The following is a 14,669-nucleotide window of genomic DNA, read 5'->3' as shown; positions in this document are numbered from 1 at the left end:
TACAAACAAGAGTCAATTTCTTTACGGTTTAGATTAAAATTAGTCTAATCTCAAAAGTAGTTGCGGAGATATAATGAGTAGGTAAGTAAACGACACCGAAATTTAGAACCCTTTCTCATATTTAAAAAAGTTAACACTAACGCCGTGGCTTGCGTGGGCGACGGTCGCGCGATGGTCGCGCGACGGCGATGCGACCATAGCTGGGCACCGTTAATCAAATAGTTAACTTCGTTAATCGCTAATCCGTTACTAAAAAAGTTAACTCCGTTAATCGTTAAAGCGATACATTTCGACAAATTTAACGTAAGTTAAAGTTAATCGTTAATCCGTTAACACGTGAAAAAAAATGAACTTTTCTTTAAATATTTAGTTGCATCAGTATCCACTATAACGTATTATATTTCTGTAAAAGGCCGAAGTACAGCTAGCCTATTGAACTCTAGGCTGCACGTGGAAGGCAGTGATCGCCTGAGCTACTGCCAAGAGCTGTGTCAGGAGAGATGCTGGCGGTGACGGGACTGTTGTGGCACTTTGGGCGGTAGAGGCTAGGGAAGCGAATGTGGTCGTAAATAGGGCTCGAATTTGCTGCCCTATCACTACAACAGTCGGCATGGTAAAGCTTAGGATTCACCGAATCAAAGTTAGTAAAAGCAAATCCACGTTAAGAATACTTTTTTAGGTAATATTTCGGACTTTTAGCAATCGACATCGGTAAAACCTAGGATTTACCGGCAAATCATAGGATTTGCCGTACTTCGGGCTTTTATAGTAGCGTTCAGAACGTGTTTTTCGCAGCGCAGATGGCGCCTGTGCCTTACTAGATTAACGATTAACGGACTCGGAGAAATTTAACGGAAGTTAACGAGTCCGTTAACATTTTTTCAAGTTAACTTAAAAGTTAATCCGTTAATCGAAATGTTAACTTCGTTAATTAACGATTAACGGATTAACGAGTTAATGCCCAGCTATGGATGCGACGCATACGAAATCAAACCTTATCGATATGGAAGTAGACGATGCGATGAGACGCGACGGCGACGATCGCGCGACCGTCGCCCACGCAAGACACGGCGTAATAATGTTGAGTTTACAAAATTTCCAATCTGAAAAATCGGGCTATAAAATATTGCGAAAGTATGTGGAGTGAAATGAACTCCTCTTGACTGTGCATATTATGTTCATATTTTGATTTGCTAAACTGAAAGAAAATGGACACAGTCCTTGGATATTTCCTCGTATTGCCATCGCTACGATTACTTACTAATGGTTCATAATTCATGTAAAAGCTTCATATTTCTTAAAATACCAATGATATTTTCTGGTAAAGAAAATCATAAATCACTGCCGGCTCACAGAATTACGACTCTTCACATTTGATGCGAGCCTGGTAGCCAGGGCTGGATTTTTTAGGAGGAATCTGCCTGAATCGCACGATGCCAGCGCCATTTTTTAATAGTTTGAGTTATTGGTGCCCACCGAAAGATGTCTCTTAGCTTATTCTTTCTAATGTAATCCTACCTTCGTCCGAGAAAGCTTCAGCTTCGGAAAACTGCTTGATGATCAGGTCAGCGTGCGTCGGGTGACCTTGATGAGGACATCCACCACTTTGCGGCTGTAGTACCGACGCATTTCGTTCACTGCGTTCTTCACCATCTCCTGAAATTAGATCAGACTTTTTAAATAGACCTTAAGCAGGCCCTCCTCAATATGTAAGTGGCGCCATCTGAGCAAAGTTTTTCGTAATATGTCCTATATTACAAGCGGTGTCTGTTTGCCACCGATGGCAGGTGTAACATTTATTCACGTAACTATGATCATTACGATCAGAGACATCTATCGGTAGGCACCTATAACTCTACATACGGTGTAGATTTACTTCACCAGAACTTGTGTGTAATGATGGATACTCCTAAAAGATGGCAGCTTCGAGAGAAACTGACTGGTTCAGGTAGATTCCTCCTGAAAAAATCCAGCAGTAGCTACCAGGCTCACATACATTGTAAAGAGACTTCATCATTACTGAATCTGAGAAGGGGTGAACTGAATTTTGGAGTTGTTTACATAACTACTACTGCGTTCTTCACTTCTTATGTTTTTGTCACATGTTAAAGAGTCTTTTAAGCAAGAAGATATGCAAGTCTTTGAGAGATTGACACCAGCCGGCATATGTCTTCAGCCGGCAACCCCATTTGTCCCGGCTTCTGTAGTAATTTGTGGCTTACTTGCCAAAGCCGGCATGGACAGCAATCTGTGGGGGCTCTCAAAGCATTCCCACAATGCAGACCACTGGATGATGGCTGGATGAAGATTCGTTGAGAATCGACACCTTACCACTTCTGCACGCCTAGTACAAGATCTTAACGTGCACTATTACCTTTGTCAGTCTCTCAAAGACAGCATACTTCGCTTGCTTAGATTCTTTGGTGGCTTACTTGCATGCTCTTGGAGAGACCACCGGCTGGCATGGACAGCAGTCTGTGGGGGCTCTCAAAGCATTCCCACACTGCAGACCAATCCTGCTGTCCACTGGATGTAGATTCATTGAGGGTAGATGCCTGACCGCTCCCGGTTTGGACTTCATCTGACAAAGAAGGTAATATTGATAATAAACGATTAATTCAAGCAATCCAAATTGTTCGATTCGGAAGCATTTGGAACTTATTTATATAAAGTCTCGGCAGGAAAAAGGAACATCCATACTTAATATTATAAATGGGAAGGTGTGTGTGTCTCTTTGTTTGTCCGTCTTTCACGACAGAACGGAGTGACGAATCGACGTGTTTTTTAAGTGGAGATAGTTGAGGGGATGGAGAGTGACATAGGCTACTTTTTGTCTCTTTCTAACGCGAGCGAAGCCAGTCCTTCATAATTTCAAAAAGCTAGTCCTTCATAATTTCAAAAAAAAATTACCATTCCCATACAAGAATATAAGAGGTTTACTTTCATATGATGATGTGACGTTATAAATTGAAACAAATTACATATACGTATTTTGGATATTACCACAAACTTTGACCAGACAAAGATTTTAGTGCTAAAAACCCATACAACAAGTAATTATAAGATTGGTCCGAACTAAACTACCAGAGCGTTATTTATTTTTTAGAAAACATTGAGCAGTAATGTATTGCGTGCGCCTAAGTATTAGCAAAGAGGATTATTAATATTATTATTTATTATACGAGTAAAATGTGTAATCACGGTGCATAGACTGCCATCTCTTGACACAGGCTTAAAACTTTTGAACCTCAGTTTTGACAATTTTGGCCCATATTCTTAGTTCACAGTTCGTACGTCAAGTCGGCTAACAAACATATCATTCATCCCGTGTTGAATTATTTTGTATGAAAAAATTAAAGTAGTATTTTTTAATCAAAGCATATGAATAAATCTTTAAATGTGAGTTAATATCAAAAATACATCCTATATAACATTATCAAAAGCGATGTGTCTTCGAACCTTCACACACGTTATTTCTATCACTGGTATATTCAAATTCGTTCCAGCAGGCCTTTAAAACCAGTCTTTTTCGGTGAAGGAAAACATCGTGAGAAAACCGGACTAATCCCAATAAGGCCCAGTTACCCTTCGGGTTGGAAGGTCAGATGGCAGTTGCTTTCAAAAACTAGTGCCTACGCCAAATCTTGTGCCTACGCCAAATCTTGGGTTTATTTGTCAAAACGGACCCCAGGCCCCCGTGAGCCGTAGCGAATGCCGGGATGAGGCAAGGAGATGATGATGAACCAGGCCTTTACCACAGTATAATAAAGAGTACTATCGAACAGTATGGCCACCTCGGTTACCTCACAGTTACCGCCTGTCAAAAACGCGAACAGTCGACCTGTCATATCTCACTCATACAAGCATGGTACGCGTTCACCTACACGAGCTTAGACTGTGTGCTAGGAACGCGCCCCTTTCATTATTTGATCGCCAGTGTCCGAGGTGTGCCTTTACACTCTGTTTTGTGATGTGTAGCAAACGTAATGAAAGACGTAGAAGCCTCTACGGTGTAGCAATCTCGTAGCACAGAGCTACAACGACGCTTTAGTAATTGTAATTTGCGATCGAGGTTAGCGACTATTTTCATATCTTTATTATAAATATTTTCCGAAAATAGTGAAGTATCCCAATGGGTTACTATCAATTTCGTACTTTCAAAGTTAGTTTTGCACTTTCTGTTTAACGCACACACACACACACAAACCACAATATTACCTCTAATATTGTGGTTTGTGTAGGTATGTTGCATCGAAAGTGCAGAGGTATAGCCGTCTCGCTCGCACTCATAAATCAGTCGTTTGTAGATTTAAAGGACCTAGGACAAATTTAATACTACAATGCCTTTAACAACTGCATCAAGCCGTTTTGATCATAGGTGGCACAGTTTAAAGTTTATATTTGTGGATCTTACGACGTTTTGGTGTGTGCAGTACGATAGCATTGAGCTTTTGGGCCATTATGCAACCCTGGTACTATTTTCTCGTTCGGGCCGCCACTGTGAGTGGGAAATGCCATCGCCGTTGGCTAGTGAGCTAGGTTGGCAGGATAATGTGAAAACGAAACAGTGACGTATTACGAAAACAACAACTTGTACGGCATTCTTTTGCTTTGCTGGAGTGCACTGATGCACTAGCCAGTTTTACCTGCTGATTCTTATGGCCGCTGTACACATATGGCCAACGGTTCCACCAACCCTTTGTGAAACCCCTTGGCCAAGATAAGAGCCGCTGTTTACACATTGGCGAACCAATCACTTGATATTGGCTCTTCATGAAAGATGGACGTGGAATGGAAAAGTCTAGGAAATTCTAGGTCATAGACGTTGTCAGAAAAATTTGATAAAAAAATAATAACCCCGTAGTAAAATTAAATTATTTGAAATATTAACAATTTTTTGAATATTCTGATAAGAACATTTATCTTTTTTAGAAAATACATTAAACATTTGCAAGGTTATTTTATTTCCTAAAATCTACACTATTATTGGCATAGATAAACCTATTATTTTCGTAAATATTTCACTACTGTCCTCTCTGACGGCTGACGACCAACTGAATGAAGCGCCAACGTGTAAACGCAGTTGGCCATTGGCGCCAAGATCCTTTGATGTGTGGACAAAAAACCGACACCAATCGGTTGGCCGGCAAGCGCAAGCGCCAACTGCCAACTTACGGCCAAGTAGCCCTCTACACGCTTGGCCAAGGGGGTTGGTGGAACCGTTGGCCATATGTGTACAGCGGCCAAAATAATTTATAATACATATCGCATATTAGATTAGGTATAAGTTGGGTTATTTTCAGGTTATGTCCTTCTAGACCTGTAGTCTATATATCAGTCTGGATATCAGTCCTGGAGGCGCTTTAACATAACCTAAAGTCTTCATTATTTTTAAAATCGGGACTTAATCGCGTATAACTACATATTAAACTGACCTCCAACGTGGCTGAACATTTGTTAGAGTCAGGGCCAAACCACTGGATCGAACTACATGACCCTAAAGTCCTTTCCACGGAACGCCATTTCTACAGTAGAAAAATGCGTGAAGCCATTGAAATCAAAAAACATCGCAATTTCAATCGGGACGAAGGTTTTAGGATCTCATCCACATGGAATCCTGTCATTAATAAGTGTAAGCCGAAAATAATATCGACAGTCGTTAAATCAAATATCGACAGTCGTTAAATCAAATATCGTCAGTGTTGTATGTCGACAGAGTAACATCCCTAGTGCGCAAACAGTTCAAGTTGATAATCAAAACCAAGTGCGGGTAGTTCGAAAAACTCGCGCGGCTGTCAGAAGGTGTTGATGTCATTTCAAGCCAGTCTTCTCCGAGACCACAGGGACAACGCCGTCCTTGAAACGTTGGAGGTCAGTTTAATATGTAGTTATACGCGATTAAGTCCCGATTTTAAAAATAATGATGTGTAATAATCGTGAAAGTTTAAACCTAAAGTCTTCTTCAAGATTCTAGCGGGCTACTCTTTGCATAGCGACTTTGCAGGTCATAATTTTATTTTATTTGTTAGGAAAACTTACAGCTAAAGTTACAATAAGGCTTAACATAAAAACAATGAGCCAATCAAAAATCAAAATAATTTATTCAGCAAATAGGCCACAGGGGCACTTTTACACGTCACATGTACAATTGTACATATTTCGAAAATATTTAAAATAGAATTGAAATTACAATTGATACTATACTAATTCTAAGTTCTAACAGAGAAAAGAGACTAGACTAATTTAGTCTATGGTTCTAACTAAAGTATGACTCTACTACAATTAATTAGAGATGTCGAAGGTCTCTAAGTGTCGAATTACAACCAAGAACTACGCTAAATATAAAAGTACAAATACAAAAAAAAAGTCTAAAATTACTTTAATAACAAGTTTCCACAGATATAAACTAGGCAAAGTGTATGCGTGCAAAATTACAGAAAATTTTGAAATATATTTGAAGATTTAGTGTAGTACTAATATCGGTATTTGAAGTACATACAGCAGTAATGAAAATTTGTCAGCAAATTTGAGCAATGATTGAAAACAAACAATAAAATATTTTTTTCTCAAACATGCAATGAAATGTCTTTACGTTCCTTAAAATGGGCTGAAAGTATATTTTTGGAGCGCAACAACTCGAGAGGACTGAAAGGGATTTCAGTAAAATATTTTTCAGGCCTAGGCCTGCAAAGTAACTTTTCCCCTCTTTATAAAATATTGTCCTTTAGAGCGTTTTTTTTATTTCATTGTATCATCTTTATTACTAGATTCACCTACTTTTATCAATTTTAAAGCAGTTAAAACGGATTCAAGGTCGTATTACTTTACCCACTAGTGGATAAACGCGTTTTCGCTCGGCCGTATTACCCACTTGGCCGGAAATCCTCATTTTCCCGGCCTCTGATGTAATGTACTATTACAGTTTTATTTGAGAGTTAACAGTGGGAAAAGTCTCGAGTCAGTAGTTTGTACGTACTGGTGCAAAACTGTCACAGAACAGATTGATGAGGTCATGAAAATTTGATTCATGAAAATTTGATTGAAAAACCTAGTGGCTCTTATAATAAGGCACTGGTCCCACCGCGAGCTAGTAAGCTATGAGCTATCGGCTATAAAAACGAACAAAAGATAAGCACTCTCGTGCAAATAAAAGAGACACGGCGATATTGATAGTTCACCGCTGGGCGAGTAACTATAAACATCGCCGTGTCTCTTTTATTTACATGGGAGTGATTATCTTTTGTTCGTTTTTATAGCCGATAGCTCATAGTTCACTAGCTCGCGGTGGGACCAGTGCCTAAAGGAGTTCTTCCTAAAGTTAGTGTTAGCGTAGGGGATATGAAACGTTCGTTTAGTGTTCGACTGTCATAGTGCAGCGCAAAAAAAATCATTTCTGGAGCATTTCTATTTTTTTCCTGAAAACCTAACACGTTTTTTTTGTCAATATAACAGCTATTTTTTTTTAGAATTTTTTTTGTTTAATTTTGGGAATTTGAATTTGGTGTATTAAAATATTTTTTCATGCAATTTTGGTGGCATATCTAACTAATGACAAACAAGTAGTTATGTTTACGTGAACTGTTTTTAAAGCATGTTTATGGTTTCTTTAAAAAGTAATAAACTTGAAAGTGACGTGAATGAAATAGTTTATTTTTAAAATTTTTATTATGCAATGGTTCTAATTTTGGTGCATCAATTTTGGTGGTTTTGGTGGTAATTGGAAAGCCACCAAAATTGCTTAATGCCACCAAAATTGATACTTACGAGTATCCTGAGCTAAAACGAAGTATTTTATTTATTTGCTGTCATATATTTATACTTTTAGTTTACAATAATAATTGACTAAGTTGATTAAATACCAGTAACAACGAAACACTTTAAAATAAACTATAATTTCACTTTTTGTAATAGAAAATAATTCATTTTTAGAATGGCTAACCAAAAAAAGAAACAATCTAGAGAGGAGGTCCTTGAAAAGAAGAAACTTGCTGAGCGGAAACGAAAAAGGAGAATTATGAGTGATCCCGAGAAAGCAGCAGATTTGCGAAGAAAAGAAAGGGAACGGTATCATCGTTAAAAAGCCCAAGGTAAGATTTTACCTCTAAGCAGCATGCAGCCTCGTGAAAGACGAAGAAAAAGGAATAGACAGAATTTCAGAGCATATAAAAGAAAAAAAAGGAAGGCTTCGTAATGAGCACAAGTATTAGCACCAGCAAGTGGGATTCCCACTTCGCCCCTGCCTGGTCCTTCTACGCCACAAAATCTTTGTCTCAGTCGCTCTCGATCTCCGAGTCATGAGCTTGACACAAACATCTCACGTCGGCTACACTCCCAAGCTGTCCATCGCAATGTGTCCAAGAACCCATAGTTTCTGTGTTGTCAAATTCTTTATATTCCATAATTTTATTTTTGCACTTCAAACATTTTCGTTGCAAGTTACAGTAATGACCTCACAACACAAACTTTTCGTAATGTGACTAGTAGGTACTGCTTTTATTGATGATAATTTTCATTTTTAATGCGGATTCTAACAACTCCATGTTCGCATGTATTTGACATAGACAGGTGTAAAGATTAGTCAGTTCTGCTTTTACAACCCAAAAGGGTTTCATTCTAGCGAAAGTTACGTACCTAACTGACTCGAGGATAGCCTGATTTTAAATAACTTTGGTGTAATTTTTTTATTGACGCATTCAGAAATTCAGATATCTTAAAAAAGCTTTTTGTTTTTTTGAGTCTCTTTTTCTTTAGTCAAAGTCTTCTTCTTTCTTGCAGTGTATACATTTGTGATGCTTTAGTTCTTTGATACCTTCGATTTTTTTTATACTACGTTATAAAATGAAAAATATCATCAATAAAAGCAGTACCTACTATTCACATTACGAAAAGTTTGTGTTGTGAGGTCATTACTGTAACTTGCAACGAAAATGTTTGAACTGCAAAAATAAAATTATGGACTATAAAGAATTTGACAACACAGAAACTATGGGTTCTTGGACACATTGCGATGGACAGCTTGGGAGTGTAGCCGACGTGAGATGTTTGTGTCAAGCTCATGACTCGGAGATCGAGAGCGACTGAGACAAAGATTTTGTGGCGTAGAAGGACCAGGCAGGGGCGAAGTGGGAATCCCACTTGCTGGTGCTAATACTTGTGGTCATTACAAAGCCTTCCTTTTTTTTCTTTTATAATATGCTCTGAAATTCTGTCTATTCCTTTTTCTTCGTCTTTCGCGAGGCTGCATGCTGCTTAGAGGTAAAATCTTACCTTGGGCTTTTTAACGATGATACCGATCCCTTTCTTTTCTTCGCAAATCTGCTGCTTTCTCGGGATCACTCATAATTCTCCTTTTTCGTTTCCGCTCAGCAAGTTTCTTCTTTTCAAGGACCTCCTCTCTCGATTGTTTCTTTTTTTGGTTAGCCATTCTAAAAGTGAATTATTTTCTATTACAAAAAGTGAAATTATAGTTTATTTCTAGTATAGTCTCATACACATCGATTTTAGCGACTTTGTTATAATCAGATAATCACTATAATAAAATGGATCATAAAACATCTGTCTTTGTTTCATTTTATAACTGATTAAATATAAATATACTACTAATGTGCAGAAATATCTAATTTTGGCGTGAATGAACAATTTTGGTGGCCAGTAAACCTAATTTTGGTGGGTGTACGCAATTTTGGTGGCAACCAAATCATTAAAACCATAATATCTCCAAAAATACTATGTGTATTACGGGGGCATTACTACACAATATACATTGGGACTAGTTACGTATAATCCATACATAATTTAGACAAACTACAAAAATAAAAAATACCACCAAAATTAGGCAAATTTGGAACCTGTTGAAATTCACCCTTTACGGCCTAGCCACGACAATGGTCTAAGGCGGCGAGCGGGGCGGCTGGGCTGCGCGGGAAACGCGCGCGGGCGCTAGCCATGCCACGTACTTTTAGAAGCGGCAGCAGGGCCTAGGAGCGGCCAGAACGTTTTGATTTTTAATGCCTCGCGCGCGCTGCGTTTTTGGGAATTTTAGGTCAATTGTACTCAGAATCACAGTACTTTCAATCTCACTGGGAGACAAAAAGTGTCCCAGAATTTCCATACATTTTTGTTACTTTCCTCTTTTGTTACTCCATACAACATGTACGGAAATGGTAACAAAATAAGAAAAAATCGTATGGGACCATTTTTTTAAACTACTAGGATTGAAAAAGCTAGTAATTCTGAGTAGAAATAGCATATTTTTTTTTCAAAAATATCACACTTCATAAAAGTGGCAAAAAAAAAGAAATGCTCTTCTATGGAACAGCCTAATTTTTTTTCGTGATTTCAGGATTGGCCCCATAATAAAGGTTCATTATGACTTCAAAAGTCACTATGCAAAGTTGAAACGGTCCTTTTAATTCACCCTGTATATTCTGGATAAGTATACTGTATGTGTTACCGTCAGCGATAAGGAACTCGAAGTCCGGGTTGATCTCGACGGATTTGAACTGGTGGGCCGCTTTCTTGATCAGGTCAAGGACCTCTTCCACCGCCTCTTCAACCATGAGGCTCTTGCGGTTAAGCTCCACACATGCGTTTCTAAACAAAATCCATACTAATATTATAAATGGGAAAGTGTGGGTGTCTGTTTGTTTGTCCGTCTTTCACGGCAAAACGGAGCGACGAATTGACGTATTTTTTTAAATGAAGATAGTTGAAGGGATGGAGAGTGACATAGGCTACTTTTTGTCTCTTTCTAACGCGAGCGAAGCCGCGGGCAAGAGCTAGTAAATTACAAATGGTGGAGGGCACTGGTCCCATCAAAAGCGAGTACGCAATGAGCTGTCGGCGCGATAGAGACAAACAAAAGATAAGCTCCCGTGAAAATAAAAGAAATAGCAAGTGATTTATAAGTTCGTCGCTCAGCGACGAACTATAATTAGAGATGCACCGAATATTCGGTTACTATTCGGTATCCGGCCTATTCGGCCCTTATTTTAATATTCGGCCGGGTACCGGATAGTAACGTACTATCCGGCCGGATACTGAATGTGCTATTTTAGATTGAATGATTTTGGAGTAAACAAATTAAATGTAAAAAAAAAAACAGTTACGGTTATAATACTTATAATCATAGCCCTTTATTATTAAAAAAATAAACATTTAAACAAAAACGGACTCCGCGCGAAGTTCACTACGAAACAAGTCAAATCCTGCACGACGCGCCCGCACCCTGCTTAAATTGTAGGTATTGTAGGTAACATTCTGCTGTCCGAATATTCGGCGGCCGGATACCGACTATTCGGCCGATGGTTAGGCCGAATATTCGGTATCTGGTATCCGGCCAAACAACTATTCGTTGCATCTCTAATAATAACTGCCTAAGGAACTAAATATTTGGTAAAAAGTTTCACAGTTAGTAAATCAACTTGTGACGTTGCTAAAACTATTTTAGTTTCAATGATTGATCAATTGATTATGTACTTTTGGGGATATGTACAATAATCTTTCCAAAAATATACCTCAAGAATATTAACTTACCGGCACCCCGTTTCTACATTTTCTATAAATTCATCGACCGTCCATGGTGTTTCTTCTGTAAGACCAAAGAGAATTCTTGTGATTCATGTAATTAAAATATCACAATATATTGTTAGAAGCAAGGAACAATTATGTCAAATAGTATTTTGGAGAATATGATACTGTACCTGGTAAATTGATCAGAGTAACCTCTTGCATACCAGACAGCACATATATAATCCGATTCGTGTAAATATCATGTACTCTCGTAACCAGGACATCAAAGCTCTTAATAGCAGCGTTGGCTCTCTCTATGAACTCTTCCCAATCCTCACTAGTCCAGGACACTGAACGCAGGCCGGGGAGCAGGAGAGAAGATAGCCGGACCACTTGAGGGAGAAAGAGTGGGCGCACTTCTAGTTTCACTCGGCGGACGGTGCGGAGATAGTCTTCTAGCAGAAACTGGGAAATTAAACATGAATAGTTAATAAGAGAGATGACGGGGGGCCGGTACAGAGGGACGGCAAACCTGCTACAATTTGTGTGAAAAGTGATCATGTAGATTGGAGTCTGTCTATGCCGGCCGTAAATGTAACGTAAAAGACTTGCACATATTTTCTACAGTTGCCCTATCTTATTTACTAATTAACTCCTATCTTTCAAATCAGTCAAATATCCTGATCTTACCTCCAAAGAATCACTGTTTTGACAATCGAGAACAGATACGCAAAGATGAAATGAGACTATGATAGTATGAGAAGAAGACTCAGCCCTAAAGAATCGTTCATTAGGGTAGCATACAGCGAGTGGCAAACTATAGGCAGCTCCACATCCATCTTCACCAAACATCTGACTCCCTGATGAGCAACCTGACCGTACTATCGAGATTGACGCTGATGCAGCCAGCTTCATTAACCAATAGGAATAAGGTCTTCAGCAGACTTTTTTATATCATCTACTTACTTACCAAAGATTACTCTTTCTAGTACAATGTAGAAGAATATTGAATTCCATCAATGAAAATTACCCAGAACAGATCCTACGCCAGTCATTTAATGACTAGGAGAGTAGACACGTAATGAAATGATAATAAGCTTGGATAAGAAGACTCACCTCTAAAGAATCGTTCACCAGGGTAAAGTAATTCTTCTTAGCATACAGTGAGTGGCAAACTATAGGCAGTTCCACATCCATCTTCACCAAACAGTCAGATTCCCTGATGAGTAACCTGACAGTACTGTCGAGGTTGACGCTGATGCGACCAGCATCGTCGATCTTCAGAAGAGTGTTGTTCAGACAGTCGTCTACGTCCCAGAGCTGTAGAGTAAAGGCATTTTCGTGAAAAAAGATTCAAAAGCTTTTTTTCTTAAATAGGTAAATTTAATGTTTTTCCTACTCAGAATCACGAGCCCTTTCGATCCTACTAGGTAAAAAAAGCGTCCCAAATTTAATTTTTCCATTTCGTTACCATTTTTCAAACACTTTGTACAGCGGTTACAAAGTGGAAAATATGCAAAATAATAGAAAATTTTAGGACCATTTTTTTGTCTCTTGTTTTTTGTCCTAGATCGAAAGGGCTCGTGATTCTGAGTAGGAAAAACATAAAATTTACCTAATTACCTTAGACAAAATATTTTTGTGCTTGTTTTGTTCTCACGAAAATGCCCTAAAATGATATAAGGTCAACCGGCTTATTGGCGTCTGATGGAATAAATTATTCTTTTGGTGACCATACTTTAAATTTATGCAGCTATCATATTTCTAAAATGTTCCGTTTAGAGAATATTTTCAAGACACATTTATTTCACCAGCTTAACCCAATGTGAATCTCTTTGAGCAAATACTATTTGTTTAAATTGTTTAAAAAATCAGTCATTACTATTCTGTCCATTAGCCTATATTTTTCAACCATAAGAAAAATTACTGATTGGCTTTTAATTACTGAAACTAAGAACGAAATTATCAACATGCAACGTTGCCAGCAACAACGCTTCAAACATAATATAGGTTAGAACTATTGTACCTAGTAGTTACCAGGACAATATGATATTGAGGAGGTGTGTCTAACTAATATTATCAAGAGCTAGGTCATAGAAAGTGAATCGTGTGTAGATACCAATCGATAAAAAATATAGCGTAGTCTCATCTCGCTCGCTTTAATGAACAAAAGAGATAGTTAAATGCCATAATATGTATAAAATTATGTTCACAATGGAATGTTATATGCGTTTTCATCACATTTGCTGTTTAAAGGTCTCATTGCGTCTACGCGTGTACTGAAGAATAATGTACTATTTTATTCCCAAGGGAGTAATGGATTTAGTTTTAAAAATTAATACAATCCGTACAATACTTCAGGCAAAGGATGTTCCAATCAGCCAAGGATTTTTTGCACAAGTAAAATTTTGAAAGAGAAAATGCATTTTATTTGTTTTACAATTATTTCTGTGTGTTTTACATTTATTTTGTAAATTTCACGTAGATAAATCGTTATAATTTGCAATCTAGCAGGAAATTGTGACGGCCACCTTGATTTGCGCTTGACCGCGTTGCCATAGCAACGGGCAGTACAACACCGCCATTCATTGAAGGTTTTGCATTATGATTTTTTTTCTTTGTGTTTTCCTCTCAAATGTGATGAACAATAATGTGTGTAACTCAGGAGGTAAGGATTTTGTAAACTCGTGTCTATAACTCTCTCCTACCTGCGGCTGTCGCGAGTTATTAACACTCGTTGACAAAATCCCCCTTACCTCCCTTGTTGCATAATATACTATTATACTACTTTATGGATACTTTGGGTACTTTAAAATTTTCTCGCCCTTAAAATCACGAAGAAGAAATAGTTATTTGTTTTACAAGGGGGCAAAGTAGTTGTTTAACCGCACGTGCCATATTGATACCTGAGCAAGCGAAAGATTCCAATATTGAACCGCGAGCGTAGCGAGTAGTTCAAAAAGTGGAATCTTGAGCGTTGCGAGGGTATCAAGGCACGAAGGTTAAACAAACTTTGCCACCGAGTGAAACAAAAAATTTTCACCACACCAAAATGAACAAAATACAGACTATAAAACATCAAAATAAATCAAATCCGTCAATTTATTCAATATTTATGATTCAAAATCATCATTGATAGGTAAAATCTAGCAGCCAGA

At 38.1% G+C, this 14,669-nt stretch overlaps 1 protein-coding gene across 1 annotated transcript in view; it reads right to left on the bottom strand.

The window, feature by feature from the left end:
• Positions 1 to 14,669, bottom strand: part of LOC125240509 (dynein axonemal heavy chain 5) — a 110,825-nt gene that overhangs the window by 44,785 nt on the left and 51,371 nt on the right. The window contains exons 13-19 of the mRNA XM_048148400.1: positions 12,628 to 12,831; positions 11,703 to 11,976; positions 11,536 to 11,590; positions 10,454 to 10,593; positions 2,433 to 2,581; positions 1,572 to 1,656; positions 1,519 to 1,539 (exon numbers count right to left, since the gene is read on the bottom strand). Coding sequence (XP_048004357.1) covers positions 1,519 to 1,539; positions 1,572 to 1,656; positions 2,433 to 2,581; positions 10,454 to 10,593; positions 11,536 to 11,590; positions 11,703 to 11,976; positions 12,628 to 12,831 — 928 coding nt within the window. The remainder of the gene's footprint in view (positions 1 to 1,518; positions 1,540 to 1,571; positions 1,657 to 2,432; positions 2,582 to 10,453; positions 10,594 to 11,535; positions 11,591 to 11,702; positions 11,977 to 12,627; positions 12,832 to 14,669) is intronic.

Source organism: Leguminivora glycinivorella, chromosome Z (genome assembly GCF_023078275.1).
Source record: "Leguminivora glycinivorella isolate SPB_JAAS2020 chromosome Z, LegGlyc_1.1, whole genome shotgun sequence".
NCBI lineage: Eukaryota > Metazoa > Arthropoda > Insecta > Lepidoptera > Tortricidae > Leguminivora > Leguminivora glycinivorella.
This window is presented reverse-complemented; position numbering and strand designations above follow the sequence as displayed.